The 21,017-nt window shown below is 53.8% G+C and overlaps 7 protein-coding genes across 7 annotated transcripts; 3 read left to right on the top strand and 4 right to left on the bottom strand.

Moving 5' to 3' along the window:
• Positions 1-60: 60 nt before the first annotated feature.
• On the bottom strand, positions 61-2,124 carry ASPACDRAFT_1898336 (Zn(II)2Cys6 transcription factor; the record flags this gene model as incomplete). Its single annotated transcript, XM_020198738.1, has 4 exons — positions 61-563; positions 612-921; positions 978-2,025; positions 2,091-2,124. 4 exons carry the CDS (start codon positions 2,122-2,124, stop codon positions 129-131), a joined length of 1,827 nt encoding a protein of 608 aa, XP_020057727.1. The 3' UTR covers positions 61-128.
• Positions 2,125-2,737: 613 nt separating this feature from the next.
• On the bottom strand, positions 2,738-4,421 carry ASPACDRAFT_1879938 (M20 family metallopeptidase; the record flags this gene model as incomplete). Its single annotated transcript, XM_020198187.1, has 5 exons — positions 4,074-4,421; positions 3,634-4,016; positions 3,192-3,581; positions 3,016-3,143; positions 2,738-2,967 (listed from the first exon to the last, which is right to left on the bottom strand). The coding sequence occupies exons 1-5, from the start codon at positions 4,173-4,175 to the stop codon at positions 2,738-2,740; spliced, it is 1,233 nt and encodes a 410-aa protein (XP_020057726.1). The 5' UTR covers positions 4,176-4,421.
• A 643-nt stretch (positions 4,422-5,064) lies between these two features.
• Positions 5,065-7,195, top strand: ASPACDRAFT_1879937 (uncharacterized protein; the record flags this gene model as incomplete). The annotated part of the gene is made up of 7 exons (XM_020198186.1): positions 5,065-5,462; positions 5,510-5,603; positions 5,650-5,774; positions 5,832-5,990; positions 6,050-6,419; positions 6,500-6,907; positions 6,995-7,195. Exons 1-7 carry the CDS (start codon positions 5,296-5,298, stop codon positions 7,193-7,195), a joined length of 1,524 nt encoding a protein of 507 aa, XP_020057725.1. The 5' UTR covers positions 5,065-5,295.
• Positions 7,196-7,274: 79 nt separating this feature from the next.
• On the bottom strand, positions 7,275-9,006 carry ASPACDRAFT_51264 (putative flavin-containing amine oxidasedehydrogenase; the record flags this gene model as incomplete). The annotated part of the gene is made up of 3 exons (XM_020202458.1): positions 7,275-7,421; positions 7,479-8,849; positions 8,947-9,006. The coding sequence occupies 3 exons, from the start codon at positions 9,004-9,006 to the stop codon at positions 7,275-7,277; spliced, it is 1,578 nt and encodes a 525-aa protein (XP_020057724.1).
• Positions 9,007-12,598: 3,592 nt separating this feature from the next.
• Positions 12,599-15,477, top strand: ASPACDRAFT_1866839 (anoctamin family protein; the record flags this gene model as incomplete). Its single annotated transcript, XM_020197885.1, has 4 exons — positions 12,599-13,127; positions 13,198-13,351; positions 13,425-13,719; positions 13,816-15,477. The coding sequence occupies exons 1-4, from the start codon at positions 13,034-13,036 to the stop codon at positions 15,475-15,477; spliced, it is 2,205 nt and encodes a 734-aa protein (XP_020057723.1). The 5' UTR covers positions 12,599-13,033.
• A 713-nt stretch (positions 15,478-16,190) lies between these two features.
• Positions 16,191-17,711, top strand: ASPACDRAFT_59088 (uncharacterized protein; the record flags this gene model as incomplete). Its single annotated transcript, XM_020203410.1, has 1 exon — positions 16,191-17,711. The coding sequence occupies one exon, from the start codon at positions 16,191-16,193 to the stop codon at positions 17,709-17,711; it is 1,521 nt and encodes a 506-aa protein (XP_020057722.1).
• A 922-nt stretch (positions 17,712-18,633) lies between these two features.
• Positions 18,634-20,796, bottom strand: ASPACDRAFT_11854 (threonine/serine exporter family protein; the record flags this gene model as incomplete). The annotated part of the gene is made up of 1 exon (XM_020196175.2): positions 18,634-20,796. A coding segment is annotated over one exon (2,163 nt), but the record flags the coding sequence as incomplete, so codon positions are not given.
• Positions 20,797-21,017: the final 221 nt, after the last annotated feature.

The following is a 21,017-nucleotide window of genomic DNA, read 5'->3' as shown; positions in this document are numbered from 1 at the left end:
GATATTTGACTTGAGGGTTTTGCGCGAATTCTATTCCGAGTGAGCTAGAATATAATGAAGAGATAAGATTTATGGTTTAGTTATTACAATGAGTAACATATATCGGAATGGTAAAGAGTGAAGAGGAACTAGGCGTGGAAATTGCGCAGCAATTCCCCCAGATCAATCCCCTCCGCAGGACTCGCTTCCTGGCGAGCTAGCACCTCTTCTGCGATCTGGTTGACCCAAAGATACTCTGAGTGAAATCCACGCAATTCTATCAAGCGCTGGCGCAGCCAGTCGCGCTGAATTGGATCCTCGGTCTCAATTAGTGCCATCAACAAGGGCCAGTGTAATCGACGTAGGAGACGGGGGTCCACGGCGTATTGCTTGTGTGTGTTTTCGAGAATCCCCGTAAGAGCCTGGCGGTGAAGTGCAGCCGGGGCCTGGCTGGGACTAAGTAGATGCCGGTGAAAGAGAATGAGCGCGTAGAAGTTGCTGACAGCCATATAGATCGTGTTTAACGTGCGGCGGGTGGAGCCGGCCCCGGAAATTTTAGCGGTAACGAGAAGGTCGGAGAAACGCTGTCTGGGTTTAGAAAAGAAGCAATGCAGAGACAGTGGGAGACTTACATCGCGCACAGAGAGAATCTCGGCGTATAACGTATCGGGGGTGTATGCCGAATCTGCAGGATCGCCTAGACATTTCCAGGCCTTGTGCCACAGTATGAAGCCAGTGTGTATCAGCTCTAAGCCCCGGTAGTTTTCCATATCATCGGCGATTTCCTGGTCGGGGTACTGCTTGCCCCAAAAGCAACGACTCCAAAGACGTGCGCTTCGGTGAAGTTGGTCCGGGTGTAAAGCTGGTTTGTTAGAGTTGAGCACGTAATCTGTCAGTGAATCATTTGTTGTCGCGAGAACTCGCCGGTTGATGTCGACATATCTGGGAGAAGTTCAGAATTAGCAGATAGTATGAGGGCACGGATAGAAAGAACTTACATGATCCACAGAAGAAATTGTTCGGGTATGAACGACACACGAGAAGATACGTCCCCAACTGGGGGATCTGCATCCATTGACAGCATCACCTCGTCGAAGTCCTTGGACTCAAACAGTTCTGGGTGTGTTTCGAGCAGGGATCGTACTCCTTGAAGATGCAGCTGTAGATGACGCAGACAATGACCGAACTGCCATTCGTAGGCGACCATGAGGAACATTGTCGCGAAGATCATTTCCATCTCAGCAAGTGAAACCTGAGGTTTGGGGGTCTCCAACATCTGCCGAAACTCCTTTACGGCCATGCCATAGTGGAAGCGTCCGTGGTCTTCCGCCGTGGGACGTCCTGGAGAGCGCACAACCAGACCATTGCGGTACATATCACTCGCCGATAGCGCCAGAATCATGCGCATAATCACTCTGCTGACGCGCGCAGGTCCCTGGTAGAGGTAGCAGAAGCTGCTCCACTGCCAGTTCTTCATATAGTAGAAGACGACGGAAGAGGAGGGGAAGTACTGGAAGTATTTCCGATCATGTTCGGTTAGTACCAACGCGTTGGAGCAGGGAAAATCAGTGCCCGACAACGAAGGATAGAGGGGGGGCGTCTGAGTATAGGCTGGGTGATATACCGGCCAACTCGTGGGGAGGAAGCCGTCCGGGGAAGCCGGGGAGAAATCCGGGGCACATCCGGGGGCCGGAGGCCACAAGGACGCCAAGGTGTTGGCATAGTGGGCATTAAGTATGCCAACTGTTGCCCCAATAGGAGTAACAGGCGCAGTAGTTGACGCAGTAATTAGCGTAGGAGAGCTAGGGGTAATCGCGGTAGTCGTAGGAGCGACATTAGCGGTGGTTGTGGTGGTGGTGATCGGGTCGCTGCGGGTGGGCGGCGGCCACCGGGGCTGCAGATGACGGACGGGCGCATTCTCCCCGGCTTTCCCTCCTCGTTTAACAGGAATCCCCCACTCGCATGTCAGACGCAAATTAAAGCATCGCTTGCACACCGGACGCTCCTCACCACATTTCACTTTGCGACGGCGGCAGGTGCTGCAGCCTGGGAAGCGAGGTCATTTGTTAGTTCGTTCGGTTAGCAGGGAAGAGTCGGCAGATGCCGCATACCATTCTTCGAGCGAGGCGCGTTCCGACCCGACATGGAATGGCACAAAAGGTCCACTCAGTGATGAGATGAACCGATCAACCGGTAGGCATCAGTTAGATCGGGGGGTGATAAGAAGAAGCCCAGAAGAGCAGATCGGAAATGATGAGCTTGTTTCTTGTTCTTGTTACTTTTTCCGATCGGTTAAGACACAAGAGAGAAAGTCAGTCCGGAATGTCAGGGAAAAAATCGAAGAAGAAGCGAAACCGGGGAAGGAGGCTTAGTCAGCGGTATCCCCTTCCCTCGACTCGAGCAAGCAAAAGAAGGCTGGAAAAGCATGAGGTAAGTGGAGTGGAACTATTTTTTTGGTCGGGGGGGGCAGCTGAAGAATTGGTTCCATGGAAATTCATCTCCAGCATCCTCTCCCCACAGCCCAGACCCAAGAGGCCTGCTCCCGCTGTCTATACTTGTCAGTCATATAACTATGCGACTAGAGCCTTCCGGATGTTTCACTTGACTCGCTAGCCTCTCCTGTCAATGACGATGACTTCATCAACCGCGTTATTGATTCATTGAAACGACAAGCGCTACAGTTGATCACGACCAACATGGAGTGATTCCTTTCCCCCCCCTTTATCTCCCATCACTGCCACTATTATTCTCACCACAACTAGTCCTCCACAGCCTGCCGCCACTGTTGCTGCGCCACTGCAAATAGTTCGTCGTCTGTCAACATATCCCACGCGATCAGTGCCAGCGACTTTCCCACGATCACAGCCTCTCCGTGAGCCGTATCCGTCCCCGCCGCAGCAGCAAAGCTAGGATGGTGAGGAAACGAGCCTGGTTCATCGGTGATCCCAAACATCGTGTGAAGTGTTGGTACAAGATAGCTGACATTTCCTGCGTTCTGGTTAGCATCAGATGTTGCATTGAGCATTCACGACCAACCAATATCCGATGACCCTGTTAAGACCTTCTCATGCTGTGCCAATACATTCCGTCCATAGCGGCCCATGTGCGCTTGGTATCGGTCGCATAAGGTGTCGTTGACCTTGATATCGGTGTAGAGCTCATTCCTACCACTGTCAGCATGTTTTCCATCCTCAGGAAAGACATGACCTTACTCCAGGATGTCCACTTCACAACCGGTGGCCATTGCTCCAGCCTCGATGCAGTTCCGCACTTTACCCATCAAGGCATTCAACCCTTTCAAGGTCGGACTTCGTACCTGCCAGTACGCTCTGGTTAAAGCTGGAATCACATTTGCCACTTTAGGTGTGTCCAGAAAGGCAACATGGACCCGCTCGTCCGGGTACATCTGTTGGCGTAGAACAGCCACATTGTTGTACGAGGCCACCAAAGCGTCTAGTGCGTTGACTCCCTCCCAGGGATTACCTCCTGCATGGGCACTCTTGCCTCGGAAGGTGCAATGAATCTCTTTCCGTGCGTTCATCCGAACACCTCCCACACCATCCGCCACAACACCTGGAAAGAGTTCCCGAGGGCCAGCATGACTAGATGGGTCAGCGGGATGAAGCCGTCAAGGAACAAAAGGGAGAGACTTACGCCATCAAAGACACATCCACAGTTTTATAGGCTCCTGCGTCTATCAATTTGGCCTTTCCTCCGCCATTCTCCTCGGCTGGGGTACCCAGCAATTGTGTCCGTCCCGGTAGACCGTATTGCTTCAACACGGCGGACAGGGCAAGAAATGCTGCGACACTGCTAGTAGTGATAAGGTTGTGGCCACAGGCATGACCGATACCCGGCAAAGCATCATACTCTGCATTGAAGTTGATCAGCCGCCCTCCGGACCCGCTGATCGCCTCAAATGAGGTATCTAGTCCGTATGCGTGGCGAGTTACGGTGAAACCTTGCTTCTCAAGGAATTCGCAAATTACATCATGCGCACGATGTTCTTCGTATGCCGTCTCTGGATTGGACCAGATCTGTGAAGGGATGAGTACGAGAGGGTGATGAAAATATGGAGTCATGCCCGTACGTACCGTGCGATTGAGCTCACGAAGAGGACCTTGCAAGGATGCTAGTGTAGCATCGACAGCTGCCTTCACTTCCTCTGCTGTTGGTGACGAATGCAGGATAGCCATTTCGAATGCTTGGTTGGTGTTCTAGTGTTTTCATTGCACCCCGGATGCTGAAGACGGCAGTTCATATATCCTTTTTGCTGTATGCGCCACTCTTGCTACGCCAACCCCTCAATCTTACAAACCACAATCTAACAGTCAATGAAACCCGGCCGTAGCCTCGGCTGATTTTATTGAACCCCGCGCAATACGATGATTCCTAAGATAGTTGACCGTGATAAGATTGGCTGGGTGTCATCGTCCGGAAAGTCTGACGTCGGCTGTCTCGCTTCCACCCCGCATTTTCGGGAAACTCAAGGTTTCCCGCTATCGGGGTTTGTTCTTGATCAAAGAGATAATCTGAAGCCACTGACAAACGATTGCGCTATCAATATCATCACCAGGGTCTAGATATGCAGGATAAGCCGCATGGCGTATACCTACCCGATTGAGTCTATCAGGTGGCCTCGGCAGATAACAGTAGCCGAGTGGAGCCTGGGCGGGGATGATAGACAGGTTTGCGAACCAGAAGGTTGGTGACTTGCTGTGCCACGCGCCTTGCCCTTCATTTCTCCGCATGAGATCGGGGACTGTGGAGGGGAGTGGAAGCAGGTTGGAAAGGAAATGCAATTCCTTTCGCGCTAAATGGCACCGAGTAATCTATTGAGTGGAGACTTTTTGCCCCAGGATTACCCGCGGATTGGTACAATTGCCGAGCCACTCCCGGCAATTGGTCAAACTGCCGACCGAGCCCTAATGGCTGTCCCAGAAGGCAGCCGAACTCGGCGCCGGCCCCTGGGGTGTGCCTGCTTGACCCACGAGTTTTCCCCGTCGTTCCCTGACTGGATCTGAAAGCGACTGACGATCGAGCCCACAAGAGGCCAGCTGCAGAGGGTTCTGAGCTATAGATTATGCTATCTGAGCAGCAGCAATGTTGATCCCGTGCCAAAGGGGTAAATTTACGAGGACGTAGCTGACATCTACTGCGGGAGAGATTTTTCTATCTATGCAGATTAACTTTACGGTGGCGGCGTGAGTATCACAATGGCATGGGGAGTATATAAGTCTGGGCGAGAGACGCCCGCGTCAGCATGCCGTGGTTCTCTTGGTCACCCCCATTTCACTACCCACAGACTGTGACGCCATGGAGAAAAAGCCTACAAGCCAACCTCAGGAGGAAAGCCTGGGGTTGGAGGGGGTGAAGTTGAAGGAAGACAAAATGCTGCCTCGAGATGTCGACCTGGGACAAATGTTGGAGTTCGAAGCTACGCCGCAGCAGGAGCGACAGGTTCTGCGCAAGCTGGATCTTGTGTAGGTTGCCATGGCTCTCTGAACGGCACATTCGTTAACAAGAGCAGGCTTATACCGCTGATGGGTGTCTGTTACATGATGCAGTATATGGACAAGCTTGCTTTAAGCCAGGCCACGCTTTTCAATCTGCGACAAGACCTGGTATGTCCACTCTTTTGTTATGACCGATTCGTACTAATCCGTACAGCATCTCGAAGGCACGGAGTACACGTGGACGTCTGCAATCTTCTATTTCGGATATTTCGCCTGGAGTTGGCCCAGTTCCTACCTCATCGTACGCTTACCAATTGCCAAGTACATCAGCGTCTCAGTGTCCGTTACCCTCCTTCCCCTGATCTCCTTTACAACTCTTTTCTGATGGATCGCTAGACTCCTCTGGGGTGGTGTCTTGATGTGCCATGCGGCCGTGAAAAACTTTGGAGGGTTGATGGCCGCTCGGTTCTTCCTCGGTGTAGGTGAAGCAGCCATTGCACCAGGCTTCTCGCTCATTACAGGCATGTTCTACCGGCGTGATGAACAACCAGCTCGGTATGAACATCCAAAAGTCAGATAGCACGACGTTACAGAGACTGATACATCGATACTAGGCAATCTGCCTGGTTCCTGGGCAATTGCATTGCCACGGTCATCGGCGGCGTCGTCGCCTACGGCATCGGCAACATCAAAGTCCACTCCATCGCCAGCTGGCAGCTCCTCTTCCTCATCCTCGGCGCCATCACCGCCTTCATCTCCTTCTTCCTCATCGTCCTGTTGCCTGACTCCCCCAAGAAAGCCATCTTCCTCACCAAACCGCAACGCCTCATTGCCGTGCAACGGACCCTCACGAACAAAACCGGTGTCGCCGATGAGGGCTCCTTCCAATGGCACCAAGCATGGCTGGCGGTTCGCGATCCGCAGACCTGGTTTCTCGTGCTGTACACCTTCTGCGTAAACCTCTGCAACGGTGGCATCACCAGTGTATGTGCATACCCTTCCTCGTTTCCCCTTATCTCCCACAACCCTTCCCGCAAGCTAACCATCAGCACCGCATCACACAGTTCTCCTCGATCATCATCAACGGGTTCGGCTTCTCCCAGATCCGCTCCCTCCTGATGCAGATGCCCCTGGGCGCCGCGCAGATCGTCTTCCTGTGCCTGACCGCGACCGTGGCGACCTTCATCCCCAGCACGCGGATCCTGATGATGATTCTGAACACGGTCACCTCGCTGATCGGCATGGTTCTGGTCTGGCGCCTCGACGACGCGAACCAAGTAGGCCGCCTCGTGGGGTTGTCCCTGGGCGCCGTCTTCGCCGTCAACATCCCGCTCTCCCTGAGTATCATCAGCTCCAACGTCGCCGGTTTCACGAAGCGGAGCACCACGAGCGCGTTGCTATTCATCGCCTACTGTGTGGGCAACATCATCGGGCCGCAGTTCTTCCTCTCGTCGGAGGAGCCTCATTATCCGGTGAGTTTACACTATCCTACCGTTCCCTTCCTCATCCAGACTGTGTACGTACTCGTTCTCAGAGGAACTGACTAACACATCACATAGACCGGCATGAAAGCCGCCATATCGGGACTGGCCTTTGGGGCCTTTTTCCTCATCTGTCTGCTAGTGTATTACATCTTTGAGAATCAGCGACGGGATCGCGCGTACGGCCCTCCGGCCCAGATGACGGAGACGGAGGAATTGGCGCTGGGGCTGTCCAGCCGGACGGATTTGGAGATCGAAGATTTTCGTTACGTTTTGTGAAAATCCTCAATGCTGAATGGTATTAGATTAATGCCTTGACTATGAGTTAATGTAACGATTTTTTGGTCATGGATTGTGTTCATGTCCTCCGCTTGTATCTCACGCCGTGACTGACAAGTAGGTACTTGGAGAAGACATCCTCGGCGAAGTCGTCGAACGGCTCGTACACCGCACCTAACCGGTAGGCCGCTGCCATCCCGGAGATGCATGCGATCTCGTGCATATTCTAGTGAATCTGTCAGCTCCTTTCGAAAACTAAACCCATCAGCAGAAAGAAACATACCACCATGGTCCACGCCCCGGCATACAACGTATTATTCTTCCCATTGATGAACATCATCCCCGGCACGACGCGCAGGTAATGCTGCCAGCGGTGGCCGAACTGATGCCACCACTTCTCGCCGATGATCTTGTCCTTGTCGATCCCCTCCCACGTCCACAGGTGTTTGTGATCCTCATTCAGGAAGATGGTCTGGTAGACGTGGCGCTCGGGCTCGGGCGGCAGGGCGTCCTCGCCGATCGCCTCCCGGAACTGATGCTGGTAGTGGGTGCAGTCGAAGCCCATCTCGATCTTGTCGGGGTCCGAGTCGAAGGAGTGGGTGAAGTACATGGGGGCGAAGCCCTCCCAGCCGTCCGTGCGGCAGCGCGGCGGCATCTGCTGCGCGAAGGCGATCTGCTCCTGGCGGGTCTCGGAGCTGCCCTTGCCGCAGAGCTCCTCCTTGTAGCGGGTCTCGAACAGGCTGTTGAAGTACTCGGAGTCGGTGTGCGTGATGGTCAGGTCGTTGAAGAACTTGACGCCGTTCAGCACGTACCGCTCGCGCCAGGTCGCGTGCGCGCCCAGCATCGACAGCGCCTCGTCGGCGGGGCAGCACAGGATCAGCTCGTCGAAGTCCTCCACCGTCCCCTTGCCGGCCTCGTTGGGGCGTTCCTGCTGGCCGTCCTTCACCGACCGTAGACGCAGCTTGACTTGTTTATTTTTTCGGTCCAACACATCGGCCTCCGTCTCCAGGAGCACCCGCACCCCTTTCGCCACCAGATCCCCCTTCCAGTCGTGGTAAAACTCCCCCAGGTTGGGGAAGGTGTACATCTGCGGCCGGTTCTGCATCAGCATGTCCTCGTCGTACTCCCACAGGCGCATCTGCGGATCGTCGAACAGCCGCTCCAGCAGCACGCACGCCACGTTGGGGGTCTGGTTGCCCGTCCCCAGGAACAGCGCGATCAGCGGCAGCACCATCTTGAGCCCGAAGTCCGTGCTGAAGCGGAACAGCCGCAGCATCGTCTTGATGGGCATCAGGCCCAGGATCGGCATCAGCCGCTTGATCCAGCGCAGCACGCGGCCCAGCTTGCTGATCTCCGCCGAGTAGGTGTCCACCAACGGGCTGGGGAACACGTTGGTGAAGAAGCTGTCTCGCCCTTTGCCGAAGGAGACCTGCAGCTGCACGGGGTGCGGCTCGTAGCCGTACTTCTCGAAGAAGTGGAAGGTGTGGCGGAAGATTGGGGAGCCGCCTTGCACCCCGTCGTTGAGCCAGGTCGCGCCGCCATGCTTTGCGGCGTCAAGGGGGATTGTGGTCGCTTGGCCGCCGGTCTGCGGGGCGCTGTCGATGAGGGTAATGTCAAATTTGTTGGGGTGGTTGGCTAGGGTGGAGGCGCAGGACTTTGGGGTTTCAGTGAGGTGTTAGCGTGGGTGTGCTGGGTTGCGGTGATGGTGATAGTGATGATGATGGAGACTGCAGGGATGCGGAAATACTTACCATACCTGCAGCCCCGGCGCCGATGACTACCACTCTCTTCTTGTTATCATTCTGGGCCATTGTGAATGCCTATACTAGGTTTTGAGAAGGTCATCACATGAAGGTCGCTCATCAAGAAATGCATCGGTCTTGACGAGATGTATATCTAGGAGGTGAGTCAATGACGTCAATGCTCGGTCGCGGAGAAATCATGCGCTGTTAATCCATTAAGTCATCCTGAGGGCATGAGTAGATCGATTCTTATCCCGGCTTTTTCAGATAAGGTTTTGGCGATCCGATCTCGATCTGCTTGGTGTAGTTTGAGTTCGTGAATGATCCTTCACTGTGGAAGTTCTGTTCCGTTGTTGTTCAAGGTTATTTTAGTAGCATTGTTTCATTGTCCAAAAACTGTCTCATATAATCCTGCGGGAGTGTCGTCCATGATGATATGAAACTCTAATCATTCTCAGAACACCAAAGCTGGTTCTAGTTGAGCCAGTTTGGTTTCAGGTCAAACCTCCCTTCTGGAATTGTTAAATGTAAGATAAACAGCTTTGCAAGGCTCCCAGTTCTCAGCTCCCGACCCCGCCTCGCTGGCAGTGTTTCAGAGATCGCTCAAGTAGGAGTTTTTGCTGCGGAACTAAGTGTCTGTTTGTATAAAATGGCAACTTCTCACAGAGACCGAGTCGGCTTTATGAGTGGGGACGAGGTTTGCCTGGAAACACACCTGAGGTGGTATATCTCCATCGATGCGGCGTCGGTGACCGGAAGGACACAACAACTACCTCCTTGTTCAGACAGCTCGCAAGCGAAGAGGCTAACCACTGAAAAACAGACCGCTGCATCATAGCATTTGCGTGGTTTCATGAGCTGACACATATAGCGCACCCTGGAGCATTTCGCAAGACAACTCCTAGCACTCCGTTCTTTGGAGACGCTGTGACGACAGAATCAGGGATCGGCGTGTCCTTCAGTCATCAAGGTGACAGAAGACGAAAACCTGTAGGTCTGTGTAGTTTTCCGAGGATGGTTTGGGGTGTATCCAAAGTTGACACAGGAACATCGGCCAACACACTTGTGGGTCTGTGGTTCGTCAATTCCAATATTACTGGGGTCAGATCTGTACAGTGTCCAGTGCCGAGAACAAGATGTAGATGAGATGCGAGGTCACTGAGATGAAACAGGCCGATGTACAGGACAATGCAGATGATAAGATGGTAGGAGGTGGAGGATGGAAGCGGCGGGAGGTGTTGGAGCGGGCCAAGGTGGACAGACCTGCCATTTGTGTTCTTCTGAGCGGAAAACTAAGTACCTCTTGGATCTCGGAGAAAGAAACACGATGGAAGTATGAAGTCACTTGACTGACAATGCTCTTTTCCCTTTGATATACTCATGCAGCTAGCTCGTGCTCTTTACAAGAGGGATATTTGGTAGCCAATCCAGGGAGCTTGAATAGGCATAGACAGAAGTAACCAGGTGCAGTGTCTGGAGGACACAATATGAAGCTGGGATTTGGTCTACTTCGAAGTGGTAGCTCATACGGGGAAAAGAGAATATATCAAAACTTTACACTGCTGGTTGGCCAGTCAACTCAATAGTTTATTTCCATGAAAATGAAGTTTTGGTCAATACCAAGGTTTTTGACACCTTGGATGCAGTAAAAGAAATCATTTCGCATACACTCTGCAGATTGCTTTACCCTCTTGCAGTCAAAGTGACTGATCTGTCGGTCAACTACCCATGAAAACTCATATCTGATAGGTGTCATTTTTGTTTGACTTCCTATGATTAGCTCGAGATAGATCTTCACAGCGGATGGTTATGTGCGGTATGCTGCCTGTGCATGTGCCAATGTATAGTCCTGCACAGTCCTGTACCCGGACGATCACTCTGCTTTGCCTGACAGCTTGGTGTGTGGCTTCTGTAATTCTGGACGCGCCCTGAACAAAATCCGCATATGGTGTTGCGAACGTCACGATTATCTTTGATCACAGCACACAAACCAAAATGAAGTATCTCTAAAGAGATAAGATATTGTGGAGGAAGCATGCCTCGTAGACACGGGTCGGCTTGCATTCGACAGTAAATGTCTACATGTCCAAATGAGTGATCGGTCATGTCAAGCGTATTATGCACACAGACAAGTGCACATAGGTTGGTGCAGCATAATCGTTGGGCGATAAAAGTGAACTTACTCCGGCCCCGATCGATCCAAGCCGTAAACATCGTCAATGGTTGGCATTCATTAGATGAAATTCAGGTGATCATTGTGCCCGTCTCCATGTTAATGGTCGCAATTGGTCGTCTCTTCTATGGTGAGGTGGCACTCTTCGTAACAGAGTCTGAGTAGTCATTATCATTATCTCGGGGCTTCGTATCGCATGTCGGTCCCACGGGGCTGATGGGCTGATTGTACAGCCACAAGCATTGTCCATTAATCGTGAATCGGCTTCCGAAGCCGTGGAAAGTAGAAAAGAAAGAAGACAATGACGGCGAGCAAGACGACCAAGGTAGGCAAAAACATGAATGTAAAGAGAAAGACACTCAGCCCGAAGGCAGCGTTCTGGCCCGGAAAGAATCGACGAGCCATTAAGTCGAGAGTGGCGGCGAGCATGGATACGGGGGATTTTGGTCAAGAGATGATAAGCGCTAACTATTGTTCCACAGGTTGATGGTCTAGCGATAGTGGCGAGCAGGGATGTAGAGTATATCGACGGCGAGGAGGAGAATTAAATCGCTAATGGTTGAGGTAGCCAAGGGTTTGGTGGGGAGAGTGAAGCAGAAGTGATGCGATCGCGGGTTGATGGTGTGGTGTCGATCCAACAAGACGGTGATAGTTAAGCATTTATAGACATCAACTCAAGGTCTCAAGGTTGCCCGGGAGGCCCATCCGGCGCAGGAAGAAAAAGCTTGCTGGATGATTTGCAGTTGCAGGGTTCGATAACGATGGATTGGAAATGAATATGCCTGTTGAACCACCCAGAGGTCCAAATTAGATGAGTGAGGGATCCGCGGACCACGGTCGGAGTGGAAGGAAGTTTCCAGAGATGGGATGATTGGAACTAAACAAATTTGAGGTTGGACTGCCGCGATGGTAATGACCTTGTATCGTAATAATGGATGCCTGCAAGGTGGCTGCATTATCGACCCCAAATGAAGTTTTCATTGGTGGTGATTGCTGTTGCCCCATGTGGCGCCACATTCACCTGTCTACTTTCGGTCTAGTGGTTTTATCAATGCTGTTACGGGATGACGCAAGGAGTTCCAAGTTACCGTTACCCCGTATGTACCGGATCACGGCGGTTTTGGCACAGGCAGCAGGAATTCCTTCCAGAACAACTGAGCCACTCTTTCCTTGCGGTCGCAATGCGTCAATTCCAAATAAACTCGAAGCGTGGAGCGAAGACAAAATCTACCTAGTATGCAGAATTATCTTAGTGGGTCAATGATGAGACCAGGGATTGGGGAACATTGGCTGGGCAGAGTACTCGTACTGTACCTATAGGTCCTGGTAAACTGGTACGTAGAGTGCAGCCCTGCGTAGCGCTGAGAAAAGTGGCAGGGGCGGAACCATTGGCCACATTGCCTTGTAGGGCTGAGGCTAGTACTGGCTGACCTTGGCGGTTGGAGGATTATTATTATTTTTATCATCAAGTCACTCTCACTTCTCATCGTCTTTCAACTCTGTCCTGTCCAAAATCACTTATTAATCCACAGTCATGGTTTAGTGCTAAATATCCAGAGGCTGCCCACCACCCACTTCATATTCTTTCTTAGTCTCTTTAGTTCTTTTCTCCTTACACACACTTACTTCTTTCCCCTCCCCCCATCCCTTCGCTTCCCCATTTCCCATTTTACTCCTCTTGTTTTTCAATTGCCCCCCCTCTCCCCCCCCCTTCTTTCTCCAAACACACGGAGTGTGGATGCATCCGTGAGCCTCCCCCACCGCCGCGCGGAGATGAGGCTATCCCACTCGCTACTTTGACTCCCCCGCCCACCATCGATATCCTTTCGAATCTCGATATCATCATCCCTTCCTTTGATCTCTTATCTTCCTTTCGTCCATTCTCTTCTGTCACGACCTCCAACCCCCTCCGATCAACTCGAGATGGGGCTCTTTGCCGGTCATCAGCCCGTCGACCATGCCGAGCTGGATAATTTCGGCGTCGACTGGGTCATCCACTACTCATTCGAAGATCTCGGTAAGGAGTGTACCTCAACCACAACCATGATTGACAACAACGTTAGCTTACAGCCACATCCTCGGTGCAGAAATCTCGCAGGCCATTTCCGAGTTTCGAACTTTAGTCCACGACTTGGAGGAGGCGCATCTGCAGGTCCAGGTTCGCCATGGTTACGGACCCTCCCTGCTGGTCTTCATTCGCGTTCCCCCTGATCTCCTGGGGAACATGGTCTACAAATCTCGGTATTTTTGAGCCTGGGGCACCCCACCCATCCCACTCACCCACCCTCGCATCCCTAATCTAACAATCGCTTAGAGTCAAGGATTGGTTACACGGCATTATCCATGAGTTCCCTGCAGGCGACGATCACACGGTGGTTGAGTCTGAGACTGCCGCGGAAGCCCTCCGGTCGGTCTATCATGCGGTGACTTGGCAGAAACACTTGGGAGGGGCGGGAATCACCCCCAAAATCGGCCAGTGGAAGAATATTCAGGCCGCCATCCCTCTCCAGGACCGCGCCGCTAATGCCGAACTCTTGCGCAAATGGAGTAAGACGCTCAATATTACCGCCGAAGATCTCGACGCTATCCGGGCGCTGTTCGGCGAAAAGGTAAGCACTCTTTTTTTCCCCATTCCTCGTTGGATTTGGACTTCCTCCACGCGCTTGCGCATAATAGATACTGATCACATGCCCTGAACAAACTAGGTCGCTTTCTATTTTGCCTTCATCCACTGCTATTCCACTTTTCTCGTCTTCCCCGCCGTCTGGGGCATTTTCTGCTGGTTCTATCTGGGCCCTTATTCCATCACTTGCGCTCTTGTCAACTGCCTCTGGTGTATTATCTTTGTTGAGTACTGGAAGACTCGCGAGATTGATTTGAGCCTACGGTGGAATGTTCGGGATGTCGGCATTCTCAAGGTCAATCGACCGGAATGGGTGTGGGATAAAGAAGTCCAAAACTCCGTTACAGGGGAGACGGTGAAGGTGTTTTCGACGCAAAAGCAGTTCCTCAGGCAGCTGCTACTTATCCCCTTTGCGACCGTAGCTGCTCTAGCCTTGGGCACTTTGATCATCTTGTCATTTGCTTCCGAGGTATTGGTCTCCGAAATATATACTGGTCCCTTTAAGGGCTACCTGGAGTTTCTTCCAACCATCCTGTTCTCCCTCTCGCTGCCGTGGATCACCAATACGCTCACCGAGTTCGCCAAGCAGTTGACCGACTACGAAAATTACCGCACGCAGGACCAGTACGATGTCGCCCAGACTTCCAAGACCTTTGTCATGCATTTCATCACCGCCTTCCTGCCTACCTTGCTGACTGCATTTGTTTACGTGCCGTTTGGCACGAAGCTGGTCCCTTATCTGGACGTCTTCCGCACTTATGGCCTCATGTCTGCTAATCTTGCCAAGGAGATTCACATTGATCCGGCCCGCCTTCAGCAAGAGGTAATCTACTTGTCTGCGACCGCCCAACTGCTCAATTTTGGCGAGGAGATTGTGCTCCCCTACGTCAAGCAGACGCTAATGCACAAGTGGCGCACCTATCGCGACGGTCGCGATGCCGCTCGCATGCCTCGTCGTCATTCCCAGCGGACTGATTTGTTACTCGTCGATGCACCCGAAGAGGCGGCATTCCTTGCGCGTGTGCGCGATGAAGTGGAAGCGGATGAATACAACGTTCATGACGACACTTTGGAGATGTGTGTACAGTTTGGATATCTGGCCCTTTTTGGAGTGGCCTGGCCCTTGGTGCCGCTCGGATTCTTAGCCAACAACTGGCTAGAGCTGCGAGGCGACTTCTTCAAGCTCAGTCTGGAATGCCAGCGACCCCCGCCGATTCGGGCGGACTCGATCGGCCCGTCTCTGCAGGGACTGGAAGTGCTTGCCTGGCTAGGAACGCTTTCCACGGCCGCGGTCGTTTATCTATATCGTAATAGCATGGAAGGAGTGCAGTTCTCCTCCTTCCTGCTGACCCTGCTTCTGGCGGAGTGGGCGTATCTTGGCGTCCGGTTTGTGGTTCAGACCGGCATGGAAAGGATTAGCTCCGTAACCCTCAAACGGGCAGAGGCCAAGCGGTACGGCATGCGCAAGCGCTACCTCGAGGCTACGTCAGGCAATGTTTCCCCGCGGGGCAAGCCGCGGGTCCGGTTCGAGGACAAGGTCAGTGTGTACACCACCGGTACCGATGTGAGCACCAGTAAGGAGGGGCTTTTGCAGCCGGGACACGATGGCCTGCACCATGGACGCCAATTCTGGTCATGGGCACCTCAGGAGGCTGCTGATGCTGGTGTACGCATGATCAAGGCATTGAACACCACGATGGACGGGTCGAGAACTGGGCCGACCAAGGTGGCCAAGGGAGCATAGGGCCGTTTTACTGTATTCCTTAACCCACTCGTTGTAAATGATGAACTTCCTTTTTATTTTTTTTCCGTCGAATGAGTCCTGTCTTTGTAGTGTCGAGAAGTATGTTAGGGGGGAGTACCTACTACCTTAATGTGCATGAGCACCTTTTGAAGTGGCAGGCTGCAATCTGCACGGGTGTCTTCCCTTTGACTTTTCCCCTCTCCATCGGACCTGATTTTGAACCACCACTACTTAGGCTCCTGGAATATTTCTCAGATGACAACGCCATGGATCCGAATTATCTGATCGCATGATTGCGAAATCCGATGAAAGCTAAACAGCATTGAGTTTTCGGTGCTCGTGGGTTGAACAAGCGTCAGCCCTATAAGGCATGCCAAGTGCGGATACTCCCAGGCGACCGGCCAATCAACTGGCCGACCGACATTCCGGACTCCATTCTTGCCCGCTAGTTTGTTGCGCGTCTCTCTTTCCAGCTTCTCTGCCAAGTTCCAACTTCTCTTTCGTCTTCCCTCTTTCTCTTCTCTTTCCCATCCAGCTTCTTCATTCCCCCCCGACCACCCACATCTCCTATAATTTCCCCTTCTTCTTTATGCCATCCCTGGCGTCTTCTCCCTCTAATTCCCCTTTCCTCCTTTCCCTCTCCCTCTCTCTCCAGGGCTGTTCCTCCACCGCCGGCTGGAGGGGCTCCATCCCCTCAGGTCTCGCTGCCCCCGATGCGCCCCTCGCAGGACACCCTCCCCCCGATCGTCTCCGATAAGGTCCTGCATCACGAAGAGCATGAGACGGGCTCTCTACCTCCAGCATCCGTCACTCTCTTACGGCAACGACGAAAACTTCACGTCATCAATCCATTGTGGTACCGCAACAGTCTGCTGGCGAGCGTGGGGTTCCTGGAGTTCGCCAATGCGGGTGACTTTGCTGCTAATGTGTGGAACGATGTCCCCGTCCCGTTATACGCCATTATCTTCATGGCGATTGGAGGCCCTCTAGCACTGTTGATCAGCGGGTTTGCTGTCCGCGACAGTGTGCTCAGCTGGCAGAACGTCCGGATCCTCCAACGAGAGCGCACGTACCTCAAATCCCTACAGGCCCAGCACCTCGAATGTCCCGCACCGGATGCCACCACACTCCGTTTCATCGACCGCCGTCTGGGGGTCAGCCACCGCGAACTGGGCACCGAACTGGTCGATCGCATCGTCATGGACGTGTTCCTCGGGATCGGCGGCCTTCTGGTCGGCACGGGCACGATTATGGCCATCTGGGGCTCCGACCGACACGTATACTTCATCAGCAACCTGCTCTCGGGGTACGTCGGCAACTCCTTCGCGGCCATCTACGGCATCATCAATGCCATCTGGTCCGCCTATCTGGTCTGGCGCTTTCACAGCTACGAACGCGCGTGCTCCCGGTCGGGGGCCATGCTCGCCCCGTTCCGCGACCGACTTCAGCGTCGCTTCCAATGCTTCAAGTGGCACGCCGTCGCGTCCGGGTGGACCGGCCTCATCGCCGGTGGCGCCTCGATGATGACCTCCCGGCTCTGGGAGGGCTACGTTGTCCTCATCCCGTGCATGCTGTTGGAGGTTGCCTGCAACCGCTTCTGGCGCGGTCAACTCGGCTACGACCGTCCCATCGTCGCCCCCGACTCTCCCCTCCACCGGGGCATCTTAGTCCCCGAGTCTCCCTACAACCCAGCCAGCAACAGCAACAGCAACAGCAACAGCAGCAGTCCACAACTGGGCTACCCCAAGCCGACAATCTCAGTTCCCGACCACAAGACCGAACGAGACCCCAACATGAACCCCGACGAAGAGGAAAAAGAAGAAGACCGCCTACTCCTCGACGCCCTCTCTTCCGTAATCAGCCTCCAGACCGCCCTTGTGCCCGTCCTCCCCTCCACCCTCGTCCTGGAAGACGTAGACTGGACCTCTCTCGACTCCCTCTTGCTCTTCATAGTCAACAACCACCTGTTCGACTGCCTCTGCGACTGGCTCGCCACCAACCCTGCCGTCCCGAGGGATTTCCGTCACCGCGTCTTCCGGCTAGCGACCAGCCCATCCTTCTCGGAGATCACCGTCACGTTGACCGATCTCCGCCATCTGAGCGACGTGGGAGATCGACCCCGCATGCTGGAAATGTGTCAACTCTTCTTGCAGACCGAAGCCCGGCAGGTGATGATCGGTCGCGAACGGTATCTCCTTGAAATGGTGGGGTATACGATTTGGAAGAACGATTGAACCCTTGTCCATCTTGGTTCTTTTCGCCATTGGGACAGAATCCGAATATGCAATCAAATCACCCATAGACTGGGTGTGTGTCGTCTTCCTTTCTGCAATCCATTTGTATAGAACATCAGCGGAAGCGAAAACTTGTTTGTTTTTTTGTGCTTGTTGAGCATAGCATATATATATATTCGTGTGTGCATTGTGTTTTCCCATGAGCGATGATGATGAGATAATGCGATGTGCTGTGACGTGACCTGGTGCGATGCTGGGTTTGGCTAGTTTTGGACTCGAATTGTGGATCGTGAAGTCGAAGTGAAGTCTGGGATTTCTAGTTTAATGATCTGTTTCATCTCGAATCGAGTCGAGTTGAGTTGAGTCGAGTGAGGAAGGAAGGGTGCCGGTTCACTTACTTTCTTTCTGTGGGTTTGTCTTGGTTGATGTGCTTGCTTGAGCGTGAGCGTGAACATTGGCATGAGCATGAGCGAGACTCGGTTCTGGTTTCTTTTCATATATAGATTGAGTTCTAATGTGTATCTTGATCGGTACTAAGGTCTTCCACTCAATAAGTGAATAAGTGTTCTTCGGGCAGGCGTTGTAGGTTCCTGGAATTGAAGCTGATTTGGGTTGGGTTGAGGAGGGAGATCCAGCCCCGGGGGGAGTTGGAGTATGCTACCACTCATACATAGCAGGATTGCTTGGAGTTTTGAGGCATACCATCAGCCTGGATTGTATGCGGTTGAGCTTGGAGGTGTAAGTTACTGTACTGTACGTAATCTGATCTAACCTCCCAGTGTCATTCAGACCTCTTATATTCCTCTTTTGGCGGCGTGGTGAATCTCATGGATATGTTTGATATTCACCAATGTAAGCTTACGATTCGATAGTCTATAAACCAGCAACCAGTGCCATCCCCAAGAACCTGAGCTCCTCCTCCCTAAAAGCTAAACAGCCCACTGCGCCGCTTTCCAAACGGATACACCACCAACGCGGCGACGAACAACCCGACCGTGATGCCGATCGCGACCTGGATCATTCCGAACCCCAAGATATTCGAGGATTCAGAACTCTGCGATGACGAGGTGGTGGTAGTATGGTTCTTGGTGACGTTGGAGCGGATCTGGTCGGCCGTGTCGACGCCGGTGATGAGGCTGCCGGTGGCGGCGAGGCCGGAGGGGACCAGCACGAAGATGGCCGGGAGGACGGCGGCGGCGGCGTGGCCGTGCCAGAGGCGGCTGTAGAGGTTGCCGATGACGCCGACGACGAAGGCGCCGACCGTGTTGGCGACCTGCGAGTTGTTGCCCAGGCGCGCGGAGACGAAGTAGTTGGTGACGTAGCCGGCCATGGAGATGGTGGTCATCACGGGGGCCTGCTTCCATTTGCCCTGGTTGACCACGAGGAGGCACACCGAGAAGAGCGCGACGAAGGGGAAGCGCTGGAGGTACGGGTCCTTGAAGGCGCCGGCCGAGGGGCAGCTGAGGCTGGAGGTCGCCGTCTTGTCGATCAGCCCGTAGATCGTCGTGCCGACGGTGACGCCGTAGCCCAGGAAGAGCGAGTAGATGATCGCGTAGACCATCCGGATGGACCCGGCGACGATCTGGTGCGATTGCAGCTCCAGGCTGCTGCACAGCACCGTGTAGCCGGGGAGGATGAGCGCGATCGAGGACTGCGCGATGGCCGAGAAGCAGAAGAGCCGGCCGGAGCCGTGCGGGCGATGGATGCTGCCGAAGGCTCGCGCCAGGAAGGAGGTCAGCACCGCGGCCGTCACTTCGAAGACGTTGTTGTAGAGCACCGAGCGGGGCGCGATCACATGTTGCATGACCCCGAGCAGGCAGCCGTTGAAGAAGATGATGGGCATGTCGATGGGCCGCGCGCTGAATGCGAACGGTCCCACCATGGCCGTGGCGAGCCCGTACACAAACACGATGATCCATTTGTTGAACCGCGGCTTCTTGGTCATGAGCTCCTCCAGTTCGCCGGTGGCCTCTTCGATCCCGATCACGTCGTGGATGACGTTCTTATACACGTTGTGCGTGTCCGAGAGACGGCCCAGGTTCACGCCTTGCACCACGCGAACGAGCTTCACTTCCGTCGTTCGGGTGCTAGGGTCATCGAAGGCCATGATCATGCATCCCGGGACGTACAGGTACTGGCTCTCGATCTCCAGCACTTTCGAGGTCATCAGCATGTATTCTTCCAAGCGATGAGTCGGCGCCCCGAACATCATCAGCGCCTTGCACAGTTGCATGATGTACCGCTGTCGTGCGATGATCTCGGCGATGCGGAGAGTCACCTGGATCTCATCTTCCAGTCGGAAGCTGCGCCGCCGAGAATGCTTGTCGCGGCGCCTTGAGGCCACGCCCAGAAGCTGGTTCGAGATCGGGGTGCTGGCGCCACTATGACTGGCGGCCCCAACCAAGGTGGACGTGGACATGTTAGGCGGCTTCTTGTACCATCGCGGCTTTCCCTTGCGAGGAGTGGTCGTCCCTGGGGTGCTTCCACCGAACGGAGTCCACATCCCCGAGGGCATGTTGAGTCCCCGAGTCGATTTTTGGACCTGATCCAGACCCCCGCTGAGGCGTAGCAGGTGCGACAATATCCCGCCGGTTGGTTGGCTCTCAGTGCCTCCACCAAATTCGTCTGTATCATCTGGAGGCATGTCGATCGCATGATGCAAGGCTGAATCGCGGCGAGTGCTCCGGCGACGCCCGGTATCGTCGTGCGTCAAGCCCCGGATGATGCGGTGCGCTTCCGAGCTGCATGTGATCTGATCCTTGACCTCTGCCTCTTGATTGATTTGCACATCCGTGCTGCGACGACGATAGTCGATCGGTTGCAGGTCATCCTCGCCTTCTGTTGGGCGACCCAGGCGAGCAGCCCAGTGGGCGGTCTTCTGTTTGACTGTATCCCGAAAAGCTCTGAGGCGTGTCCTCTTGGATCGCTTTTCTGCTGTGTTGGATTCACGAGATGGTGATCCCTCGAGGTACTCCGGTTCCCATCTATAACCAACTGCGGCCCGCGTATTCCGTCTCCTAGGTGCTTCTGTGATGTCTATGGATGGATGCGCCGACGAGCGACGCCGTAGATGAGACGATGACTGACTTAGAGGGCCGACTCCGAGCTGCCAGTCTCCGTACGAGAACGTTCTATCTGCCCCGAAGTGAACGCGATGACCCTGCGTAGAATGCGGGCTGCCCGGGGAAGTGTCACTGTCTGAGCTTGCATTGCGCCGATCGTCCGGGTCTGAATGAATTTCTTCCTGATGCTGCACGCTGTGATAGCTGATGGGGGAGGAGGAGCCGCTCGACTCGCCACTTGATC

Source organism: Aspergillus aculeatus (genome assembly GCF_001890905.1).
Source record: "Aspergillus aculeatus ATCC 16872 unplaced genomic scaffold ASPACscaffold_5, whole genome shotgun sequence".
In the NCBI taxonomy this organism is placed as follows: domain Eukaryota; kingdom Fungi; phylum Ascomycota; class Eurotiomycetes; order Eurotiales; family Aspergillaceae; genus Aspergillus; species Aspergillus aculeatus.
Note: the sequence above shows the minus strand (reverse complement) of the source record. Positions and strands in the feature narration are given on the sequence as shown.